Source organism: Palaemon carinicauda, chromosome 31 (genome assembly GCF_036898095.1).
Source record: "Palaemon carinicauda isolate YSFRI2023 chromosome 31, ASM3689809v2, whole genome shotgun sequence".
Classification (NCBI taxonomy): Eukaryota; Metazoa; Arthropoda; class Malacostraca; order Decapoda; family Palaemonidae; genus Palaemon; species Palaemon carinicauda.
In genome coordinates, this window is record NC_090755.1 from 84,101,200 (window position 1) to 84,125,096 (window position 23,897).

General features: G+C 39.2%; 1 protein-coding gene across 4 annotated transcripts in view; it reads left to right on the top strand.

The window, feature by feature from the left end:
• Nucleotides 1-1,077: 1,077 nt before the first annotated feature.
• Nucleotides 1,078-23,897, top strand: part of veli (L27 and PDZ_signaling domain-containing protein veli) — a 29,846-nt gene continuing 7,026 nt past the window's right edge. The window contains exons 1-6 of one of the 4 annotated variants that reach the window (XR_011040755.1): nucleotides 1,078-1,168; nucleotides 4,466-4,507; nucleotides 11,718-11,866; nucleotides 12,926-13,135; nucleotides 13,491-13,626; nucleotides 17,920-18,042. Coding sequence is in view for 2 of the 4 variants with exons in the window: in XM_068355547.1 (XP_068211648.1) it covers nucleotides 1,132-1,168; nucleotides 4,466-4,507; nucleotides 11,718-11,866; nucleotides 12,926-13,135; nucleotides 13,491-13,626; nucleotides 17,920-17,933 (588 nt within the window). In the remaining 2 variants the exon portion in view is untranslated. Of the gene's footprint in view, nucleotides 1,169-4,465; nucleotides 4,508-11,717; nucleotides 11,867-12,925; nucleotides 13,136-13,490; nucleotides 13,729-17,919; nucleotides 18,043-23,897 lie in introns of all 4 variants that reach the window. The other 3 variants (XM_068355547.1, XR_011040754.1, XM_068355546.1) reach the window with 3 other exon arrangements.

A 23,897-nucleotide genomic window follows, 5' to 3' on the forward strand; every position in this document is an offset into this window, starting at 1 on the left:
ATAAAAAAAATCTTGAGAGAATTGTGGAAACAAATTTGTTATTAACTTCCGTAAACACTTGGTTTCTATGACTACAGTCTCGTGAATTGTTTACATAAGTACCTTATTTTACCATATATCATCGTATATTTGAGTAAAATTGCTATATTTAGTAAGTGTGAGATAAACTAATTGAAAGTTTTAGGTACGGCAAAATTTCAGAAAGAATAGATCTCTTGATAAGAAATCTGTGCAATATAGTGCAAATTCCGTCGAAGCTCGCCCCACACCCACTTCTTGTGCCTGCGATGAGATCAGAGTTGCCAGGTTTTCCAAATGAGAAAAGGCCAACGTCTGATCAACTGCAGCTTTAAAAGGCCAACCTAATAGTAAAAAAAGGTCGAAAATATATAATATAAGGCTAACCAATTTCAAAAAGGCCAAATTTAGGTATCTCGCACGGAAAAAAAGGCAAATTTGGGGATTTTTGGCCCAAAAATGGCTAATCTGGTAACCCTGGATGAGATGCTCTGAATTCTACTCTGCAGAATTATACTACTCAACTTTAGTTTCTTCATATAATTACTAACTTAATAAAAACCTGTAGCCTAAGCACAAATCATATTCTGTTATATTTCTTTTATATCTCTTTGATATAAAATCTTTAGCAATTTAATTACCGTATTAAGAAAATTAAAGATGCCGTCTTCGGCGATGTTATACGAAAATAAGGAAGATTTACTAATTTATTGATTCAAAATATTTTGAATAATTTAAATCACACATTTAATTAGTTTTTGTACTAAGATTTTTAAATCTTAAGTCTTAGGTTTCAGTTTTTTGTGTGGAGAATCATTGTAATCCTTGAAAGACCGCAAAGGTCTAGAAACCAGGGTTGCCAGGTTTTCTAAATGAGAAAAGATCAATTTCTAATCAACAGAGGCTTTAAAAGGTCAACCCATTAATAGAAAAAGGTCAAAAATATAGTATTTAAGGCTCGGCTTTTTTCATATTACTAAAGGCCAACCTATTTAAATACAAAAGGTCAAATTTGAGTTTTTTTTTGGCCGGAAAAAAGGCCAAACTGGCAACTCTGGTAGAAACCACAAGGCAGAAAGTGGAATCTAGAATCTCATTGGAATAACAACAAAGATGGCGACTGTAGCAGAACCTTTAACTCTCCAACAAGGTAAATCTCCATTCTGACGAATCTTTATATCTGATCGTGCTTATTTTCAATGCTCTGTAATTTAGTATTAATTAGGAATTAAGATAATATTTTCGATGCGTTTGGCTGTAGGTATGATGAAGCTATGCCTGTCGACTACTGTATCCTCTTTCGTAATTAATTTTCTGTAATTCAAATTCTCCTTTATTTACTTATGTTTCAGAAAGTATGTTTTTAAATTGCGTCATTTTTAATAGTCTTTTCATAGTATCTTAAACTAAGGCCAGGCTAGTAGTCCAATGAAATAGCCTGCTCTACTTGTAGGCTACCTTAGACTGGTAAAATTATATTTACTGACAGAAAAAATAGTTTTTCCTGTAGTTGTTAATTTGCTTTCACTGTATTTGACCTTCATTTCAACAGCAAATAAACCAAAAACCCGTTAGACCGTCTATGAACGGGGGACATTTTTTAGAAATCTAATGCTTTTTGCTCTCCACACTCTAATCCCATTGATTATTATTTCTTAAATAATTGGTTTTTATTTGCAGTGAAAATAAGAGTTAAAGGGTAGTTTGTAGCGCTACGGCCAAGCGTCCTAATTTGCTTATTATCGCTCCGACTGTTATCTTGTATAGAATAAAAACGTTTGGAAATGGACTACGGATCTTAAATATGTAGTGTAAGGGGGGTCCGGGGGGGCGCAGCCCCCTGGGTAAGGACACGGCTTTTAGCATAGGTTAGGTGTGTTTTTTAAGTTAGCTTCTCCCGTCGTACTCGTAGGTAAGGAAACTGTTGTGTAAGGGCGGGGGGGGGGGGGGGGGGGGTGTCCGGGGTGGCGAAGTCCCCCTGGGTAAGCATTTGGCTTTTAGCATAGGTTAGGTGGGTTTTTTAAGTTAGCTTCTCCCGCCAAAATCGTTTTTAGAACGACGGCCACAGATCAGAGTATTCCCGTTTTCTACGGGATCTGGCCGTCACCCTACAAACGATCCGAGTTAATTTTGAAGATAAGACTTTTTCACTTGTAAATGCCTATTTTTTTCTTTTGGGAGCCTTTGTATATCAACGGCCAGTTCCTCACGTATTGATTAAAAATGGACATCAACTAACCTAAACTCTCCCCCCTAACCTAACCTACAAGCCGTGCCCTTACCTACTTTCCTAATAGGGGGCGTGACCTCCCTTACACGACCGTATTCCAAGTTAGATATAATGATACATACAGGTGGCCACTATCATACATACACCCCTTTTTTTTTTTTTTTTTTAGTAAAACGGCTCTTTCCTTCTGTAACCATTATGAAACCGAAATTACTAGTTTGAGTGATTTAACCCCTTTAATGAACAGTAAGGGTTTCTTTTGAGTGGGGGATTAAATATTGATCAAGTGAAATACTAATTTGAATATTAACCTAACCATACCCACCTAACCTTGAGGGTGGTGAAACTCTCCTTACTTGACCCCTGCAAACCTCCCCCTACCCTTTCTTTATCTTGACCTAGTAAACCATGGGGTGTATGTATGATGATGGCCTTGCCCCATAAATCCCCTAATTTCAATCTTATCGCTAAGAATACGTTAGTCTAAGGTGGTTAAGTAGGTAAGAGCATGACATATAAGTTAAGTTAGGCGGGAAAGTTTAGGTCAAATGGCGTTCTGTGCACGTGTTCCTGTCCGTCGTTATACAAAGGCTCTATACACATTTTGTTTATTAAATGTGTGAGATACAGAGGTTTGTTGTAACCTAACCTGGATTTGGCTTTATCCCTTGCGACCTGTGGTAATTATTGCATGTAGAAAGACGTGGGTAAAGTTTCGTTAGTCAGCCACCCTGCAATTTTTGCATGGAAAACCCCTTTTCCAGTTAGTTTTCTCATTTTATTGTGTTCTGATGTTATCGTCTGCAAAAGTATCAAAATTCAACCAAGAAGGGTTCACGGTGTATTTTTAAATGTTTTAAATGATTGTAAGAACGATAACTGGAAGAAAACCATTGGTTTTGTCATGTTAGTCACCACTTCAACTGCTCATAAAAACACCAAGTAAATTGTAAAACTTTGCATTGAAGACCGTTTGATTGCTGGACATGGTCTTGGTTTCAATATCCCATTTTCAGATTTAATGTCTAAAAACAAATTAGGATGTAATCATGATTACGGTAATATCATTATTGAAAAATTAACGCTGTTATTCTGTATGGCTTGGTGTTAACCACACATAACCAATAGGTTAAGGTAGGCCTTCTATTAATTTTGAATAAGTAATTATGAGTAAAGAATATCCGAAAATATTCTGAAACCAAAAACCAAATATATCGTATTTCAATTCTAGCATTCTCTTTAGAGGAATATTGCCGAAATCTATGATAAATTGAACTTTTGACTATACTGAATATCCTAAAGAAACCTTTCTACCCAAACCTTTCGTGATTAATATCATAATTAAAATATCGGTAATATTATATTGTGTGGCCCAACGTTGAGCACTAGCAATGAAGAGGCTTTTCTTAGATTTCTATTTGTTTTGATCAAGTAACTTATGACAAAAAATATCCAAAATTATTCTCGTGAGGGAAGGAAATAAGAGAATAGTAAATAAACTATATACAAGTATTAATATGATAATTGAAGTCTTTTTTGAGTTATGGTAGTCTACAGTCCAATTGCCAAAAAAAAAAAAAAAAAAAAAAAACCATACAAAAGCACTTAACATGAATAACCTAAATGCAAGTTTATAGTGTAACATAATGTTGTACATTATTAAGATTATTTAAATTGTGATATTGTTACATTATACTGCGTCCTGATGTTATAAACACGTAACCAAAAGGTTAAGCTTGTATAGCGATGGAATTATGTTTCAGTAGAACTAAAATACATCACAGTAACTCTAGGGGTGCCAATGTAAAGCCTATAATTAAACCAGTTACTAATGATACTATGACAGCGGGAAGGAGCTGTGGCTGCGGATCTACCCGTCACATGGGTACAGATTAAAATGGCCCTTAGGAAAATTTAGAGTGGTAGGTCGGAACAAAAATTTGTGACTATCTCTGTTAATAATACCCGGCTAGTAAAAGTAATGGGTTTCAGACTGTTTTGTTACCTACGTTGTTAATGAATTCAATGGATATTTAAGCTTGCGCTTATGAAAATACAAATTACTTTTAGAATTTTTTATATTTGATTTGGATAAGCATAAAGTTTCCAGAGTATAGTAAAAGTCCTTCAGTTGCCTTTGAAATTTAATAAAATGTAATTTATTTCTATTAATGAAATATCCAGTAGTTTTCAGCTGAATTTCTCTTTCTATTTCAGATGTCAAGAGAGCTATTGAACTTCTTGACAAGCTACAGAAAAGTAAGTACAATGCTTGTTGCAATTCAAAGTTGCCCTTTTATTATAGTAATGCTGACACCAGTAATGGGATTTTCCATAAATTTAAGTAACTTATGTTTCTAGTGACGTATATGGTATATGAAATACAGTAAAGAATTTACGGAAGTTAGGGTTGAATATTTAAAAGACTTCAGTTTATAGAATATTTTTATGACCTCCTCCCCGGAAGTTGGAAGGAGGTTATGTGTGTGTGTGTTTGTTTGTGAACAGCTTCCTGACCACAATTTTAACCATATAGTAATAAATCTTGCAGGGATTGACTTATGTAAAAAGCCGGAAATTATTAATTGTTCCGTAACTGGAATACAAACCTACGCTATTTATTTATGGGTATTACTTTCGGCGTAGCTGAAATGACGAGCCATTTAAATTTAGCGAGGGTTAACTACCCACACCGCTAGTTAGTGGGGTTAGGGGGTATGGCTTGCTACCGCTCCCACTCACACCGGTGATTTAGCTCACTGCTTTTGTCTCAGTTACTGTACGGACGTTGCCGTTCCTCTTCCTTCGCCGCTATTTGGACTGCCATTAATTCTCTTTTGTCCCGTAATTGGAATACAAACCACCCTATTTATTAGGGGTATTACTTTCGGAGTAGCTGAAATGACGAGCCATTAAAGTTTAGCGAGGGTTAACCACCCACATTACTAGTTAGCGGAGGGTGGCAGGTAGCTTGCTACCGCTCTCACTCACACACCTGTGATTAATCTCACTTTACTTTTGGCTTAGATGGTGAACGGACATTGCCTCTCTTCATCCTTTGCCTTTATTGGACTGCCATTAATCTGTTTTTGCTTTTTCTTTGTTCTAGTGTGTATTTGTTTGCACCTGCCCTGGACTCGTTGGCCAGGCCTGCGGAACTTTTATGTCGGTGGTGGAGACCGATCCCCACACCCTTTATCCCGCCTCCAGAGGTCAACTGTGTGATTGTAACAATAAGTGTAGGGGGGTGGTCTGCCTCCCAGTGGGAGAGGTTTGGGTGATGGTGGAAGAAGAAGTCTAAGCAGGATATTTCTCCTTCGAAGGGGGAAAATCCCAAGGCCTGTTCTTCCGTCTCCCGACCCTCCTCCGAAGCTCCTACTCGTTCGGTCTCTCCCGAGAGACCGTCGAGTAGTAGCGTAGACCAATTTAATATCGGCCAAGCCCGGTCCTCGAGAGATGGTGTTGCCTCCCTTAGCGAAGCTACCCCACCTCTCCCCCCCCGGGTGAGCCCTTGTCAATAACTTCCCTCTTTCAGGTTTGGTTGTCCTTGGGGCTCCCGGGTCTGCCATCCAAGGACTCATTGCTGCAAATCATCCGCCGGGGTGCTAGTGTGCAGTAGTCATCATCGCCGGCCCTTGGTGTGAGAGGTTTCACCTGTGATCTCGACTGACTCCCCTGCTCCTCCAGACTCTCCAGCTGTTGCTGCCGACTTAGTTTCCCCCCGTTCCTGATCATCCTTTTAGGGGGAAACTAAGTCCAAAGTCTGTCTCTCCTGCGAGTGTTTCTCTCCCTCGGGAGAGTTCACTCATAGAGACTCCTCTTCGGAGGACTGCTGCAGCTCACGGTCAGCTTGCTGATCCAATGGCCCTTGAGGTTGTCTTCGCCGTAAAGCTCGCCCTCTGCTTCGCTTTAGGGGTCACCCTTCACCATTGGTGAAAAGGCGCCTCTTCGGCTCTTCTGCTTCATCGTTGCAACCGTCACACGCAGAGGAGTCTCCGCTGCAGTCTTCTTTTGGTCCTACCGAAGTGCGCTGCTGCGCGCCATCGCCCTTCAGCTCGCCAACCTCCTGCAGTGCACCGGTGCTCACCAGCAGCCCATCAGCACCTACTTGCTCGTCAGTGCTCTACAACGCTTCGGCGCGCTCCTTCACCTGCTCACCCTCTGCGTCTACCAGCGCGCCACGATCTCCGGCGCAACCTAGTCTACCGAAACTGCGCGCGCACACGCAACTTCAGTCTCCTGCTCGCCAACCTAGACGGCAGCTGCAACCTGCACCTACGCGCCAACGATCTCCCACGCACCAGCGCTCTCCAGCGCACAAGCACACTCCTGCGCCAGCATTCTCCTGCATGTCAGCGCTCTTCTGCGTGCCAGTGCTCTCTTGCTCGCCAACACACCTGCGCACCAGTGCTCTCCTGCGCGCCAGCACTCCTGCGCTTCATCGAGCTCTTGCACACATGTGCCATCCTTTGCCTACGCACGCCAGATCTCGCCTGCACGCTCGCCCGCGCGCCAGCACACTCATGCGCTCGCCTCGCTCCAGCCCACTCTCACGTGCTCGCTATCTCTCCTACGCGCCAGCGCTTTCCTGCTCGCCAGATCTCTCCCACGCACATACTAGGTCACGCGCACCCGACACTCGCCCCCGCGTGCGCGCCAGCTCTCGTTCACACGCGCAAGCCAACTCTCGCTCATGCGCCAGCTCTCACCCGCGCACACGCCAACAATCTCCTGCTCGCATCAGCGCTATCCAGCACGGGCACAGGAACTGCACTCGGTCAGGTCACCATCGCCTCACTCCCCTTCCTGCTAACGCCTTTCAGCGCGCCCATCGGGAAAAGGGGAACAGGCTTCTGTAAAGCGGTTCAAGATCCCAAAGCTGCCTTCTTCTAAGGCGGACCTACCTATAACCGAAACTCCTCGTAGGGAACCTTTGGTCCGTTTCTCTTCAGGGGATCTGTCTGACAGTGTATGGGTCAGTCAGCAGCCATGGTTCAGTGCCTTAGTCAGAGCTGTACCACAGGCCATCAATCTGCCCTGTCTGGCCGCTCATCAGAGCAGCCTATAGCTCCAGACTCTCAACACAGAATCATAGCTCCTTCCACCCCCCTTGAAGAGGAAAAGAGGAGTCTCTGACGTGGTCACTTCCTCTAGGGTAAAACTGACTCCGGTCAGGCAGTCAAGGCTAGTCCCTCCTGTATCTTCCCCAGGATACTCTCCCACCTCGCCTTTGCCAAGGGACCTCTTCGCAATGGCCCTGAACTTCAGTGTCCCGTTATACTGTTCCCCAGTCCCAGACCCCAAGGCTCTCTGGCAAGATGCATTCCAACAACGGTGGGACCACATCGACGTTTACGCCTTTCCCCCATTCTGTCTGATGAGGAGGGTACTCAACAATGCCAGAACATGGCCAAACTTTCAATGACCCTCATAGTTCCACTATGGCATCACGCGGAATGGCTTCCGGACCTTCTGCAACTCCTGACGGAGCCCCCAAGAGAACTCCCTCCACGACACGATCTACTCAAACAGCCGCATGCCAATATTTTCCACAAAGCCGTAGCTTCATGCCTGGAGACAATCCAGTATAGATTTTCACAAGTTGCAGTCAGGATGTTTGGACAGCTGCGAAAGTCATCAGCAGCTGTCTACCAGGCAAAGTGGAAGGTCTTCTGTGGTTGGTGTCGTGGAAGGGGTATCTCTCCTCTCGATGCCACTATTCCAGCAATAGCGGAGTTCGTTGTATATTTGCGGGAAGAAATGTGCCTGTCAGTCTTGGCGGTAAAAGGCTATCGCTCAGCCTTAAGCCTTGCCTTTAGACTGAACGGAATGGACATTTCTTCATTACTAGAACTTTCCTTACTCATACGGAGTTATGAACTTAGCTGTCTTCAGTCTGAAGTGAGACCTCCTCCATGGAACGTGGTTCGAGTTCTCAGGTCTCTAAAGAGACCTCCCTATGAGTCAGATCGCCATCTAACTTGGAAGACGGTATTCCTGCTAGCTTTGGCTTCGGCCAAGCCAGTCAGTGAACTTCATGGTCTCTCATACGACATCGCCCATTCAAGGGGATGGGGAGAGGTAACGTCCAGCTTCGTCCTTGAGTTTATTGGTAAGACTCAGAACCCGAGAGTAGCGGATCCACGATTCGAGTCCTTTCGGATTTCGAGTCTTTGTTCTGTAACAGATGACCCTGATCATCTCTTACTCTGCCCAGTGAGAAGTTTGAGGCTGTACCTTAAGAGAACAGCCGCAGCCTGTCTTCGTGTGCCTGCACTCTTCGTCAGCACAGGAAGGACCAAGAGGAGGGTCACTAAGAACACAATCTCAGCACGGATTCGCAAGGCCATAGATCATGCACTGAATCCAGACCCTCCTCCTTCACGTCGCCCCAGAGCTCATGATGTCAGGGGTGTAGCTACGTCCCTGCCATTCAAGAAGAACTCCTCAGTGACGCAGGTTCTTCAGGCTGGGGTGTGGAAACGACAAACTACATTCACATCCCACTACCTGCAAGTCGTGACCCACAGGAGACTCGATACGTTTTCTATCGGTCCTGTGGTGGCTGCACAATACCTCAAGCTCCTTATTGGACAAGTAGCAAAAGGTTGAGGGCACTGTTACCCGGTTTTAGTCTGCGTGAATGAAATGGTTTGACTGGCTCTTATTCTTTTCTTCATCCTCCCCTCTCTTGGGGAAAGCAGCATCCTGGGTTCTCTGCACAAGCTGACCTTAAACCACTGTAGGTAAACCATGCTCCCTTGTGTACCTAGTATTGAACTAATACGGTTGCGTCCCCATATCCTAGCGAGGTGGTATTGGGAAAGTCTTAGTTACAACAGTTTTTCCTACTAAAGACTCGGAATAACTTTACCTGGACGGTCACACTTCTATATATCTCAACACACAGCTTGCGTAGGCCGCGGACCTTGCGTAGTAAGGTTTTAGCGAGGCGCTGGGACCCCTTATTTTTTAGTACTAACGTACTCAGATAAGGAGCCCCCGGGTAAAGCCAAAAAGCCAGATTGGCAGGGGCGTCCACCCTTCCTAATCAGTGAGTCACCACTAAATAAATAGCGTAGGTTTGTATTCCAGTTACGGAACAAATGACAAATTCGTTGATAATTTGTATTTTTCCTAACAATACAAACCTTAGCTATTTATACAAACTTGCCCGCCAGCCCTATCCCCCTTGAAGTCCTACCTCAAAGCAAAGTGAGCTAACTAGCGGTGTGGGTAGTTAACCCTCGCTAAATTTTGATGGCTCGTCATTTCAGCTACGCTGAAAGTAATACCCATAAATAAATAGCTAAGGTTTGTATCGTTAGGAAAAATACAAATTATTTACGAATTTGTCATATTTTAGAAGGTCAAGGTCAAACAAAAGGTCGAGATATAAGCTGCCGCAGCGGAGGTGTGCGCTCTACTAAATGCTCCTCTAGTTTTACAATACTGTACTAGTTTGTGTGATAAACTGGTATCATTGGGCAGCAATTCATAACGTAGAAATAGACTTTTTCATCGTCAGGCCTAGGGGCCTACAGTATGTGTCCCTTGCTATATACTCTTGTATCTAACAGACAGGACATTGATATTCGAAACTTGAGAGTTTAGTCATGATATATATGTCGGATAAGTTAGAGTTTAAATCCCTTTTCTTCATAGAATTGTCTGTTGCAGGCTCTTGAGCTGTGAGTTGAACCAAGTTCTTGTTTTCCATTATTTAGTTAGCTTTTCAATCAGAAAAGAACAACTAGAGGGACACTCAACAGAGCTCAGACCTCCAAAACGGAAGCTTATTTCTCAACCTTTTGCTTGACCTTGACCTTAACATGTATTAATTGGCATGGATTTTCATATACTCAAATATAAACCAAGTTTAAAGTCTGACAATGATGTCCAATCTTATGGCTGATTACGTGAATTGGACATTTTGCTTGACCGTGACCTTGACCTTTCAAAATTTAATCCTTTCCAGCTTTTTATATGTTAATCCTTTCAAGTTTCATTACTCTGCAGTTAGTGGTGTGTTAATCATTCACATTTGAAGGGAAGAAGAATTTTCTGTCTTTCTTTTGTAAATATTGAGTTATATGAGGAATAATGGTTAAATAAAACTGGATAAAGGTTCCTTATTTTTTGTTAGAGTTCTTGATCTGAATATGTAACTTTTAATACAAAATAGCTATAATGATCTCGCTGTCTCAAAAGAATTTTGTCAAGCTCCATTGTCAAGTTATTTTTTTTTATTTCAATATAATGGCTAAGATGTAATGTATAGTATATTTTGTATGAACAAACTCATGAGTTCAGCCATATAAATATGTAAAAATATTTACTTGTATTTGGTTAAAATTTTATACACCCAAGTTTTGGGTGGATGGATGAAGTGAAGAAAGCTCTGGGTGATAGGAGGATAGATGTGAGAGAGGCAAGAGAGCGTGCTAGAAATAAGAAGAATGGCAAGCAATTATGACGCAGTTCCGGTAGGCCCTGCTGCTTCCTCCGGTGCCTTAGATGACCGCGGAGGTGGCAGCAGTAGGGGATTCAGCGTTCTGAAGCTTCATCTGTGGTGGATAACAGGGGAGGGTGGGTTGTGGCACCCTAGCAGTATCAGCCGAACTCGTTTGAGTCCCTTGTCAGGCTGGGAGGAACGTAGAGAGGAGAGGTCCCCTTTTTTGTTTCATTTGTTTGATGTCGGCTACCCGCCAAAATTGGGGGAAGTGCCTGGGTATGTGTATGTATAACTGTGATATGTATGTAAAGAGCTCATAATAGGGAAATAAATGTTACGTATACAGTAACTATTTAATCTACAACCAGAGAAAAATCTTGTGTAAAGGGTTGATAGAGGATTATCATTGACAGGGAGAACTCTTTGAAATTGAGGAATAAAATCTTGTGGATACAAAATATATCTTTAAAGCTGTATTAGAATTAAGGGAAAAGTTTCTTGTGTATGTACTTGTCCTCCATTCTTTTAAGAAAGTTATGGTCTTGATGAAATTGTGAGTGACATGTAATAAGTGTAGGTTTCTCATCTTTGCACAGTTCATCTGCCTAGTTTGATTGTATTAACCGTTTAAGCATCATTGGACATATTCTATGGGCTGATATTTCTATTGTACTCTCTTTGGTGTCTCTGGTTATATTTTGAAATAAGTTATTACCAGTTTTTTATCTTATGATTAACGCTTTTGAAGATTTTACAAAATACGGTATGTAGAATTATGGATTTATAGAATGGACAACTTAGGTAGAACTTTAGGGTGTTTTTGGGTCACAGTTCCTTTAGGGCTGTAGAGTATTATATAATTTTGGTTGTTGATTACTCTATTTTTTTTTTATATTTTTGCTTCTGCAATTCCTTATAGTAAGCATTGATTTTCTTTAAAATGTACAATACATACAGTAGTATTTTTATGTAAGAAATGTCGTATAGTTTAACCAAATAATTTTCTTTTAACAGCTGGAGAGGTACCATCTGCAAAGTTAGCAGCACTCCAAAGAGTTCTTCAGTCAGAATTCTTGACAGCAGTTAGAGAAGTCTACGAACATGTTTACGAGACTGTTGATATATCAGGGTCACCCGAGATTCGAGCTTCCGCTACAGCTAAGGTAGAATATGATGATGTTGGTTTTGGTGTTTACTATATTTATATTCATACATATAATACTGTACAGGAATTTTGATTAGTAAGGCCATTCTCTGTTCTCTAGTCTTGGGTAGTGCTGAGGCCTCTGTATCATGGTTTTACACTGTCTTGGGTTAGAGTTCTCTTGCTTGAGGGTACACTCGGGCACACTATTCTATCTAATTTGTCTTCCTCTTATTTTGTTAAAGATTTTATAGTTTATATTTGAAATATTTATTTTAATGTTACTCAAAATATTTTATTTTACCTTGTTTCCTTTCCGCACTGGGCTATCTTCCCTGTTGGGGCCCTTGGGCTTATAGCATCCTGCTTTTTCAACTATAGTCCATTTCTTTTAGCGATGCATATTTGCACCGACTCGCGCGGCGGTGCCCTTTTAGCTCGGAAAAGTTTCCTGATCGCTGATTGGTTAGAATTATCTCGTCTAACCAATCAGCAATCAGGAAACTTTTCCGAGCTAAAAGGGCACCGCTGCGAGTCGGTGCAAATCTGCATCGCTAAAAGAAATGGACTATAGGGTTGTAGCCTAGCAAATAATAATAATAATAATAAAAGGGGAAAGTGGTTTCAAGCCGAGTTCTTAGATCGGTTGATATCTGAATATGGTTGTTACCTTGTGATACAAAAGGCATTTTTCCATACTATAAAACAAAACCTCCTCCTTTGAGAGTACGTAATACAGTAGTATGATTTCTACGTGGCTGGAACTCTGCTAATAAGATTTATAACAAGGTGTCAGTATAGTTTAGTGACATCTATGTCTTTATTAGGAATAGGTAGGTTTGTGGTGGAGTTGTATCACCTGAATTATTGGGATGTGATTTTTCTCAAATGGGAAATCTGGAAAATGTTATTATTAATAATAGGTTAATGTACAGTATGCCCAAATAAAGTGCTTTGGTAAGAAGTCAAAAGAATTTTAATTTCTTATAAACATTGAAAGCTTAATATCCATTATCGTGATTCGTTTTTTATCCTTTGATTTAAAGTGGTCGATTTTTATTTTTTTTATTTTTTTCAGGCAACAGTTGCTGCTTTTGCCGCTAGTGAGGGTCATGCCCATCCCCGAGTTGTAGAGCTGCCGAAAACGGACGAAGGGTTGGGGTTTAATGTTATGGGAGGCCGGGAGCAGAATTCTCCAATCTACATTTCTAGGATCATTCCAGGGGGAGTAGCAGATCGCCATGGTGGTCTCAAGAGAGGAGATCAACTTCTGTCAGTCAATGGCGTTGTAAGTTAATGTTGGAATCGGTTGGCAGTTAGGCTGATAAAAACTTAGAAGAGAACAGCATAAATGTCTTTAAAGTTTTGAATGTGTAACAGCATTGATTTTTTTATTAAGTGATGACGAGTGAATTTTTTTTCATATTTCACTTAATCAATAGAAATTACCGGTATGATTTTTATCAATTGCCCGGTAAAATTTCCATTATTCATTATACATTACTACTGTATACTGTAGAAGTGACATTTGATATTGCCTGTTGTGTTTTTACTAGTGTTGCAAAATGATGAGTATTGATTTAATTTTAAGGTATTGATGACACCAGTTAAATATAAACCTGACTTCTCTTTTGCATTTCAAGAGTGTGGAGGGAGAAAACCACGAGCGTGCGGTCGAGCTACTCAAGGCTGCGAGCGGATCTGTGAAGCTGGTTGTCCGTTACACCCCGAGAGTTCTGGAGGAGATGGAGATGCGCTTCGACAAACAGCGGTCGTCACGTAGGCGAACTTCCCAATTACAGTAGAGACCCCTAGTGGAGGACTGGCGTGTGCTGGTGTCAGTCGTTCAAGAGATGGGGGAACGGGCAGACAGCTAGCCAGGTTGATGGTTGACGGTTGTAGAACTAGTCAAAGTCACTGTTTTAGAGTAGACACACTGTCTTGCCATGGATATTGATAGATTTGTCGTGAGGTTTGCCATTTCCTTTTTAGATGGGAATCTTTTTCTAATTCAGTGATCTGTGTTCTTTGTCTTTCCCTCCTCCTAAATCTGGTGTTCTAAAGATTATCATTACAGTCATTAAATATCATCACTCATCTAATCCTAAAGTCCCCCATTCAGTATGCAGTATAAACTAGGATTTCATTTCGTTGTTTATATTTGTATTTTTCTTATCGTGATAAGTTTTGTCTTTCATTTGGTAGCCCATGAAACCTGTGCATTGAATGATCTCTGTATATCCTAATTCTTTCATAAGCAATATGAACTTCCAATTATTGTTCTGTCCTTGAGAGTTCTTGTAGGTGGTGAAATACCTTCGGTTTATTTAATTTATTGATTTTTTTTGGAAGTTCTCTTGTCTAGGGGATAATTTCCAGGGTGAACTTGAAGCCAGTCTTAGGTTTATTATTAGTTTAATCGGTTTTTATTTGATTTCGTGAAAAAGGTGTGATTCCAGGTGGATGATAGGTACCAGCCTATTTGAAGTCATATAAACAGATGGCATTGTAGTGATAGGGATTTTTAACTCGAGGGTCGTAGTACTAAGTAACCCATTTGTATCTCATTTGTCTGCATGATGGTAGTGGCTCGTTGATAATTTCACAATAACGGAACAGTATTTGTCCTTTTTTATTTATAAATTGTGAATAGGAATTAAAGCTTGTGAAGAGTATTTTTCCATGATTATGCTATTAGTTGTATATAAGTACAGATGCTTTTTTAACATGCTACAAAATGTGTAGTTTATTAAAAGCAATTATTTTTTTTTCAGTTTAGACCATTAACATTAGCCTACATTCATGGTCTTCATGAATAATTTAAAAGTCATTCCTAAATAAAAAATATATTGTGTGATGGCTGGGTGGCTGCCACCACTCACTATCCTTGGTTCTAGGTAGAAAAGAATCTCACTTTTGCATAGCCGAGATGGCAGATTAGAGAAATCGGGATGTTTGTTCCTGAAATTCTCCATGTGTCTCACAATACTGTAGCTTAAAGTAACAGTATAGAGGTAAGGAATAAGCTGCTAAAGAAAGCCCTGACTACATCTTGGAACTAAACTATTTATTCCAGTTCCTGTGATGCCAACAAATCTCAAACTTATACATACATACATATACCAAGGCACTTCCCCCAATTTTGGGGGGTAGCCAACATCAACAAATGAAACAAAACAAAAAAGGGGACCTCTACTCTCTACGTTCCTCCAGCCTAACAAGGGACTCAACCGAGTTCAGCTGGTACTGCTAGGGTGCCACAGCCCACCCTCCCACATTATCCACCACAGATGAAGCTTCATAATGCTGAATCCCCTACTGCTGCTACCTCCGCGGTCATCTAAGGCATCGGAGGCAGCAGCAGGGCCTACCGGAACTGCGTCACAATCGCTCGCCATTCATTCCTATTTCTAGCACGCTCTCTTGCCTCTCTCACATCCCTTACAAAAGGGATTTATTATCTCCCTTATAGCTAGAGCTCTGGTTTTGAAATCTTTGTTCTGTCAGTGACACATGGTGGTATTAGCTCGAAAAAAAATTACCACATTAAGTCAACTAATCGGAATATATCTTACCAGAGTTTTGAGAAATCATGTACAGTATCCTCTCTATTGTGGAATCTACAGATGAGGAAACGTGATGTCTCAAAGTTTATGAATTATAGTTTGATTTTGAGTCTCTGACATCTTTTGCCTTTTCATATTGTTGCCTAATCATCATTTTAGTGATGGTGATGAATCCATAATTATTTTATATAGAATACAGTTCATGCAAATGAACATTGGATAGATTTGGCATAAGTATTTTTTTCACTGGGATTGTCAACCTCTTTGTTCAGATCTGCTTCTGTCTTATCCTTCACCTCATTACCAATCTCTTTCATTCGGATGCTGTGAAACTTTTGTCGCCTTCGTTGACCTCCAGCTTCGCTTTCATTTCTTCTCCAGTAGTATTCTCTCTCTACTCTTGTGGAGAGAGTAAGAAAAATCCTCTTCCTCAAAATCAAGGCATTTATGGTCTCTTCCATATCCTTATAGAGTAATTTTTATTACTCTTGAAATGCAATTCAAAATGGCGGGCCAAATGGATGAGAAACCCATCTAGTTATTGGGAAAGGCTAATTTTGTTAAGGTGTAGATTTTCATCAGGAAAAAGCATAAATGAAATAGTAAAAGATAATAACCGTTTTTCACAAAAGTATCCACGTGGCCACGAGACACAAAGGGTCGCACTGAGATCAGAGGAGCGTCGTGTGATAACGCGACGCGACCAGAGAACTTACTGAAGCCTACAACCTGGGAAACATGTGGCCTGACTTGGTATTGCCCTCAGGGCATGTATTCCTCCGCTAGGCCTATCATTATAGAAAATGGGAGTAGGGTAAACTACACAAAACTCTGGTCATTTGAATGGAGGTTCCAGGTAACTCCTGAAAGTGTTTCTCGGTAAGTATGTTAGGAAAAATACAAATTACTTAAAATTTGTGATTTTTCTTCAATAATTAAATATGAAATCAGGTACTGCACAAATAATCACGAAGCTTGTTTTTATAAGCTAGATAAAAAACAAATTCAGGTTCTTTTGCAACTCTGGATCTCTAGATGTACGTGTCAGGTGCGAGCCATCCAGCAGTCTTTTGGTTATTGATTGCGGTTTCTTGGATGTTTGAAGACTATAAATGTAGGCAAGTTAAATATAGGCAATGGGTTTATTATGAAAAAATGTTTAATTACTATTATTCTTCTAATGAGGAATGTTAGATTCGTAAATAGTTTTTTTTTGTCTCGTTTGTAGGGAATAATAGCCAATGTGATGTTCTTAAAACATCGTTTTTTCATATTTGGGAGGTAAATTTAATCTTTGAACAAAAAAGGTATAACAAAAGGAGAGCTTTTAATTTTAATGTATACTGCATAAGACTTTGCTAGCATGCTGAATGGATTCATAATATTAATTAAATTTTCCAGTGCAGTATTATAATCTTGAAACACCTTGATCAATTTCTCCTTCGATGCTTAAGTAATTTTGCTTTTTATTTCACTTTGTTACACAGAGTCTTTTGAGACTCATAATGCTTGGTCACATATGCAGTTATCCAAAACAGTTATTATTTTTTACTGTTAAACATTAAATTCACGGGGCTAGGTCGAATTTTGAATTCAAGGTCAGATCTCTAGAACATAGTTAAAAGTAGCAAAGAATGTATAAATTCAAGGTTATATATCTAGAATATATTTAATACTGCTTGAATAACATTTTTCAATTTGCATAAATATTGAAATTTGCTGAGTATTTTTAAGTAACACGAGCTAGGACAATTAGATACAATGTGGGTATCTGGAGGCAAATTTCCTTGACAAATCATACCTTGGATCTAAATGGGTATTTCATGAGGCTGTCATTCTTGAGTTCAACTTTAAGCATTCCAGAATAATGACTCGTCCACATACCTTTGGGTCTGCTTGGGCTTGTGTGCCAGGTCCCAAACATTTGAAAGTAGCCACATATACTTGTCTGATAGATTTTTATACTTCATGAAATGTGTATGTGATTTTTAACAAAATTGTAACAAGAAATATTTTGAAGAATGTCTTATAACAAGTCAGAACAAAGATGGGTTCTTTTGTATGCTGTTTGAAACATCATGTTACTAATAGTGTTTATTTAACCTTGATATTCCTTCCTTCCTTTTGTTTTTATAGCAATCCAGAGTTTCTATAGGGAAAGCAACAGTTTAAAAGGAACTGTGTTTTAAAGCAAAGTTATTTTAGATATTGAAATGGGTAGGGAGGCCATGAAAGTCATTTGAAATGGAAGTGGAGGGGATTAGGAATTCAGGAATTCTGATGTACATTAATTACATTTGGGCAGGGTTGGTGGTGGAAGTTATTCTCCAGGTACAGTAGTGACAAGAGGGGATATCTTTCATTCATACCCATGTACAGTAACTCTTGAGAATGAAGGTGTAAAGCTTCAAAGAATGATTATGGCATGGGTAACTTCTTGACTTAGGGTAGAGAGGGGGTAGATTTATGTTAGTCTTCCTATGCTATTAAGTCAATCTCCTTTCAGAAAATCATCTTTAATGAAGACTCTTGTCGATGAGGAGAGCACGAATATCCCAAGTGAGTTGCCCCCCAGTTGTGATAACCATTTCCTGATTATCTAGGCAGGAGTTTTCGGGTTTGTGAAATGGTAAGGATAATTTCCCCAGGTCTAGATGATATGTGGTTGGAGCCTTAGGTCCAAGATTCACTGATATTTGACAGTGAAGAACAGAGTGTTATTGCAGTGGCCACTCATTGGAGTGCCATACTGGTCCAAAGATGATGAGAAAGTGGGCTTTTCATATGATGATGATGGAGGAGTTATCTAAATGGAAGACAGCCTGTGAATAGTGGTTTTCACACGCCCCTGATGTATACACGACACCCACGAGGTGCTTGCGCGAGGGTAGTAACCTCTGCATTCCATGCTTTTATCTTTCTCTGGTATATTTGGAAGATTTATATCAGAAAAAGTGTAAAGAAGGACTTTTTCACCGGGCGTCACAGGTCTCTCCCCAGAAATAGATTTTTCCTTCGTCAAAATCCCTTTTCTCCAACTCAACTTAGATTCTGTCACACTGCTTACTCTCTCCTATTGTGGCCATATTGGATTGTAGTTGTAGTCTGACGAGTTTAAAAGATCCCTGATATATACAAAGTAATCAGTTGTTTACGTTTCATAGTTGACGAGAGAATTTTGCAGGTTGGGGACTATAGCTGATTACAGTACACGAGTTCAGGAACATTTTCCAAGAGACATGACTCTTTGCTGGCTTCTTCCCAGGAACTGGGGCTTTGATAATACTCAAGCAAATTTGCAAATATTTTGGACAAGAACACCTGACAGCTTCTGTTTTATAACCTGTTCTGATTATAGGTGTGATTACGTGGTTTTTAACGTTTTAGTTTTGTTATTTTTAACTAGTAAGCAAAATTAAAGTCATATTCTATGAGGAGGATTTTTTTTTATTTTGCTGAATTAAAATAATTAGCTACGAAGCTCAGAAGATAATATTTGTGGAAAATCATGCTAGACCCGTGAAGGTTTGCAGAAGGCTACTCGTGCTGTTTTGGCTATCGTGAAAAATACTCTGTCAGATTATCATGTCACTTCAGTCTTTCCTTTATACTGTAATTTTGCCTCAAAATTATACATAAAGAAGATGGGAAAGGAAGAAATTTTATTTAGATTGATATTATTTTACCCGAAAGGAATGGTCCTAGGTCATGAGTCTAAAAATCCTCCTCCCTGGTACTGATGACTTTCGTATGCAGTATGATTCTCCGTATTATCCACCTGGATGTGGAGGTCTGTCTTGGGCGTGTGTTGCTTTTTTAGATTTCTCCGTGATTTGTTGAGACATTAGCCTCCAGATATGACCTTACACAAAATTGCATCCTTCTCAGTGAATAATTGGTTACGTCTGAAGTCTGTTCTTGCTGACTCAGTTACATTCAATATTTATAGGGAAAGAACTTTGTATTTAGTGATGGAGTAATTCAAGCGTTGAAGAAGGATTTTGATTATTTTTGAGAGACGAAGCTTATGTTCGAGTCTAACTGAATAGCATTCAGAGAGCTTTACCATACCAAGTATAGGAAAATATGTTGTATGGAGATGGGAATCTTTTCCTCTTGGCCAAAGAAGCTGTTCAGAATAGAATGAATATTTTAAAAAAGCTTATATTTTTTTAGCAAATTGTGGTTTCATTCTTTTACAATATATAAGTTTGCATTTGTGCCCAAAATAGGGTCATTATGATAAAGTCTTTTTGATATTTAGAATTAGCAAGAATAGTCAATTTGCTTGTCTAGAGAAGGGGTTCTTGTGAAGAGTTGTGAATTAAAAGCAAAGCATTTGTTGATTAACAGGTGAAAACTTTCTAGGTCCTTGCATCCTTCCTAAGTGTGATGTAGGTCGTTGTTGAGTTTTGAGAGCCTCGTGTCACATTTTTAGACCGAAAGGTTGGCTTTCTGCGCACCTCATGCCACTCACTGTTACCATTACAGTACTGAAGAGTCCTTGCAGTGTCTCGCATCCATCCTTCTACAAGAGTTGTTTCAATTCCTGACGTCTTCAGTGTTTCTTGCTACCCTGGTTTAGTCCTGGTTTCATCCAGTGTTAGCATTCTGGTTCTTTGTAAATTAGCTATACTGTACACTTGAATATTTGACATTTAAGTGATTAGAGCTTTATTACAATGAACTCGCTTATTTGAACTTCTATTTGCAGTGACAACTATACTGGATTGAACTTCACACTGAGTAAGATAGATCTAAATTTAATCAAAGCTCTGCACATTTATTTTTTCGTCTTCAGTTGGATCAACATGTCAGATTAACACCCTAGAAAGCCGTTGGCTTCTCTTTGAATATGTAATTTTCAAAACGAGCCAACTTTTAATTTATTACTGCAAGCGCTCACTACCAACACCTTAAAACATACTTGTCCCACTGTTGTGGGACTCACAAATGCTTTGCATTTATTCATAACTTTGCAATGCCTCCCTGCCTAGACCCCCCAAAATTAGTAGATAGTCGTAGGTTTGTGTCTTTGTCAAGGATTTTGGTAATTGTTTACAACACCACGCTCTCCATTTACTCCAAAATAATGCAATCCTGCAGTTCTCATGTTCTTGCACAGTAATTAGGTGGTTATTTAAATTCTGGGAAAGTAATAATTAGCAAGATATGTTGAGGAAGGGGAAGGGGTTATAAAAAGAAAATAGCTCGGTTCCTCACCAAACGACTTGGAACTGACATGTTAACATAGTAAACCAAACAGAATTCGTGATGCCAGCGTACATAAACAGAAGTTCGTGATGCCAGCGTACATTCGATATACTGTATATTCAAAATATACTTGATCAAAAATTGAGTGATTACTCAAAAGTGTCACTATTTGTAAATTGCATATTTTATGGACACTTTTGAGTAATTAATCCATTTTTGATTAAGTATATTTTGAATATACAGTATATCGAATGTACGCTGGCATCACGAACTTCTGTTTATGTACGCTGGCATTACGAATTCTGTTTAGTTAACTATGTTGACATATCAGTTCCAAGTCGTTCAGTGAGGAAACCGAGCTATTTTCTTTTTATAAACCCTTCCCCCTTCAACATATCTTGCTAATTATTGCTTTCCCAGAATTTAAATTACCACCTAATTACTGTGCAAGATGAGAACTGCAGGATTGCATTATTTTGGAGTAAATGGAGAGCGTGGTGTTGTAAACAATTACTAGGTTTCTTTCATCACAAGCCTCAAAAGCTTCAAAGAAAACTAAATACAAGTACAAGTTTCAAAGGAAATATGAGAGGAGAAATAGTTTAGACAATGAAGACTAGCTACATTTAGAAATAAGATTGGGTCTAGTAATAACAATACTGTACAACATACCCTTCTGTGAAGGAAGTTTAATTATGTTTTGATTGAATACTAAAAAACAATACATTAAAAACTCAAAACTTTTTCCAAACGTTGTTATGGGAGGTTAGATATTGCGTATGAATTAGAGTACAGTATTGACTTAGGAATTATGTAGATTAGATATGCCATTTTTCCTTCTGAAGGATTTTCAAATGACACCCATGATAGCTGTGCAGGTATATTTTCATTGTGAGAATGTAATATCAAGTTTTTATTTATGTTTTCCTTCAAAACTATTTCTATCACAACAAAGCCATCATTTACATAAGCTCACATTCGTGGTCGTCATGAATCTTTAATGCTTCATTCCCAATTTAATAGCACAAGATCTGCTTGGTTAGCATTCCTCATGGATCATTTGGTTCCAAACAGGTAAGAGCATCATTTCTTGTATACCAGCTACCTGACAACAAGCTGCATATAACTAAAATCTGATTTCACATAGATTGTCAATGTAACCTACATCTCTTAAGCCAATAGCTTTTCCTATTTTTCATCGCTTTCTGTGTCAATAAAAACTGACTTTTCCAATGGTACATGAAGTCTCCAGTGGGTGTAGGACCTTGATTCCCCCATATTGAAGATTTGTGGTGGAACTGTAACCAAACATCTGGCAATTTTTCGTGAGGTCCAGCTTTCGGACAATCGATTTGGTTATAATTGGCTTCAGCAGATGATTTAAAATACGGCTCTATGGATGATTATAGCATCCAGATGTCTACTTAAGTATATGATTGAAAACGTGGTTAGACTCTCACGTAGTTCTACCATATTCAGCTCAATAGGACCTGGTAAAAGAAAGGATAATAATCCTGTAATCCAGGTTGCATATGTAAAGACTAATTCCTGTGCCTATTTCATTTAATATGGTCACATGGTGTTGGATAACAATGGGACTCCAAGAACCTTTCCAAGCTCCTGGGCTACAAAACCAAGGAATGCTTGGGTAGACTTAATCAACTGCAAGGTAAATAATTTTGGAATATTTATCATATAGGAAAACTTCTATAAGCTCAATGTTTGTCAATTTAGAGGCTGAATACTGTAAGTAGATTTTCTCCTTTTCGGTGGGACCCAACTCTCTGTAAAAGAGACCTTCCAGGTAAACTAACCATACAATTTTCAGAGGTTGATCTCTTGCTAGCTAAGTAAGATTCCTGGCTTGAATTGTGATACTAAAGAGATTTGAACCAATAAATGTGTTGGAACCAGTCATGATGACTTGAGGGTTTACACCTACTCTTCAAATTTTCTCCCTTCTATGGATGAAATATGATTTTAGATTCTGTGGTTGGTCACACTGGTCAACAAGTTAGATATTGGCAAGCTGAACCCTCTCCATGGGTGCAACTCTCCAGGAGCAAGCTAGGCATCCTTAACTGTTAGGAGATAAAAATCTCTTCCTTGCTTTGGCAGGATGATACCCTTTTCACTTCAATGATTCAGATGAGAAAGTGCAAGTTGAGAATGTCCCTCTTTACAGGTTCACCCGGAAATATTACTAAAACATACATCCATAAGGTCACACAAGAGGTATTTGATAAGGTAAATGATGGTATTATGGTCACTTTGAAAGGTGCGACATACACATGACTGGGACACTATTTAGAACTGCAATAGAAGTGAGAAGTCTAATGTCTGTTACAGTTGATGGTAAGCAGATTTAAAATCACGTGTTTTCCTCCTTTCAGTTTCATAATGACTTCCTTTAGGACGTTTGTCATCTCAACCCCCCATTTGAGCTTCAAGCCGGATCCTTCATTCTAATGAGCTAACTCGTCATTTTTCTTTAGCATGTAAACCATGTGGCTGTTATAACTTATTTCAATGCAAACTCATCATTCACATTGAATGTCCCTTTCCTTAATTCACCAAATTTCTTAATGCATGTAGCCCATATTAAATGAAAAGTGAGACTCTTATCTGGCTGGAAATTAAGGATCCTTGTGGTACTGCTAGCAAGGATAAAAGCAATCAGTCCTTCAAATTAAATTGAGAATGGTTATGTAAAGGATTCATGAAAACCACAAATGTTAGTTAATGTAGAAAAAAAAAATAACTCCAACTTTGATATTTACAATTACAGAAATGAAAAAAGTTTTGTGCATAATGATTGTGTGATAAAATTTAATCTCAAATCTGGCCAACTCTGTTGATTTCTTTCAAAGATGCTTGTCAAAGTTGAATGAAGGGTTAAAACTTCCTTTGTGAATACCGTTTATGAGTTAAGGTTTAAAACTATGTTGTGTAATGCACTTGTACATGCATGTGCTTGTAAAAGTAAGCTGTGTGAATAGCACTGCTTTTGCTTTGTGGAAGTATTTTCACTCTTACACTTGTCAAGTTAGACATGTCTTGTAAATAAAGTAATTTATGTGATTTCTGACAGAAGATTTGAGTACAGTACAGTGTCTTTAGAAATTTATTATATTTTCTGCGCTTCATTAGGGTTCTGTATTTTATAAAGTCAATTGTTTATGGCATTATAAAACTGAGGACTAATATTTGACTATGCCTACATTAAGTAGAGTATCCTTTATGTATATTGAAAGTATTATCAATAACAAT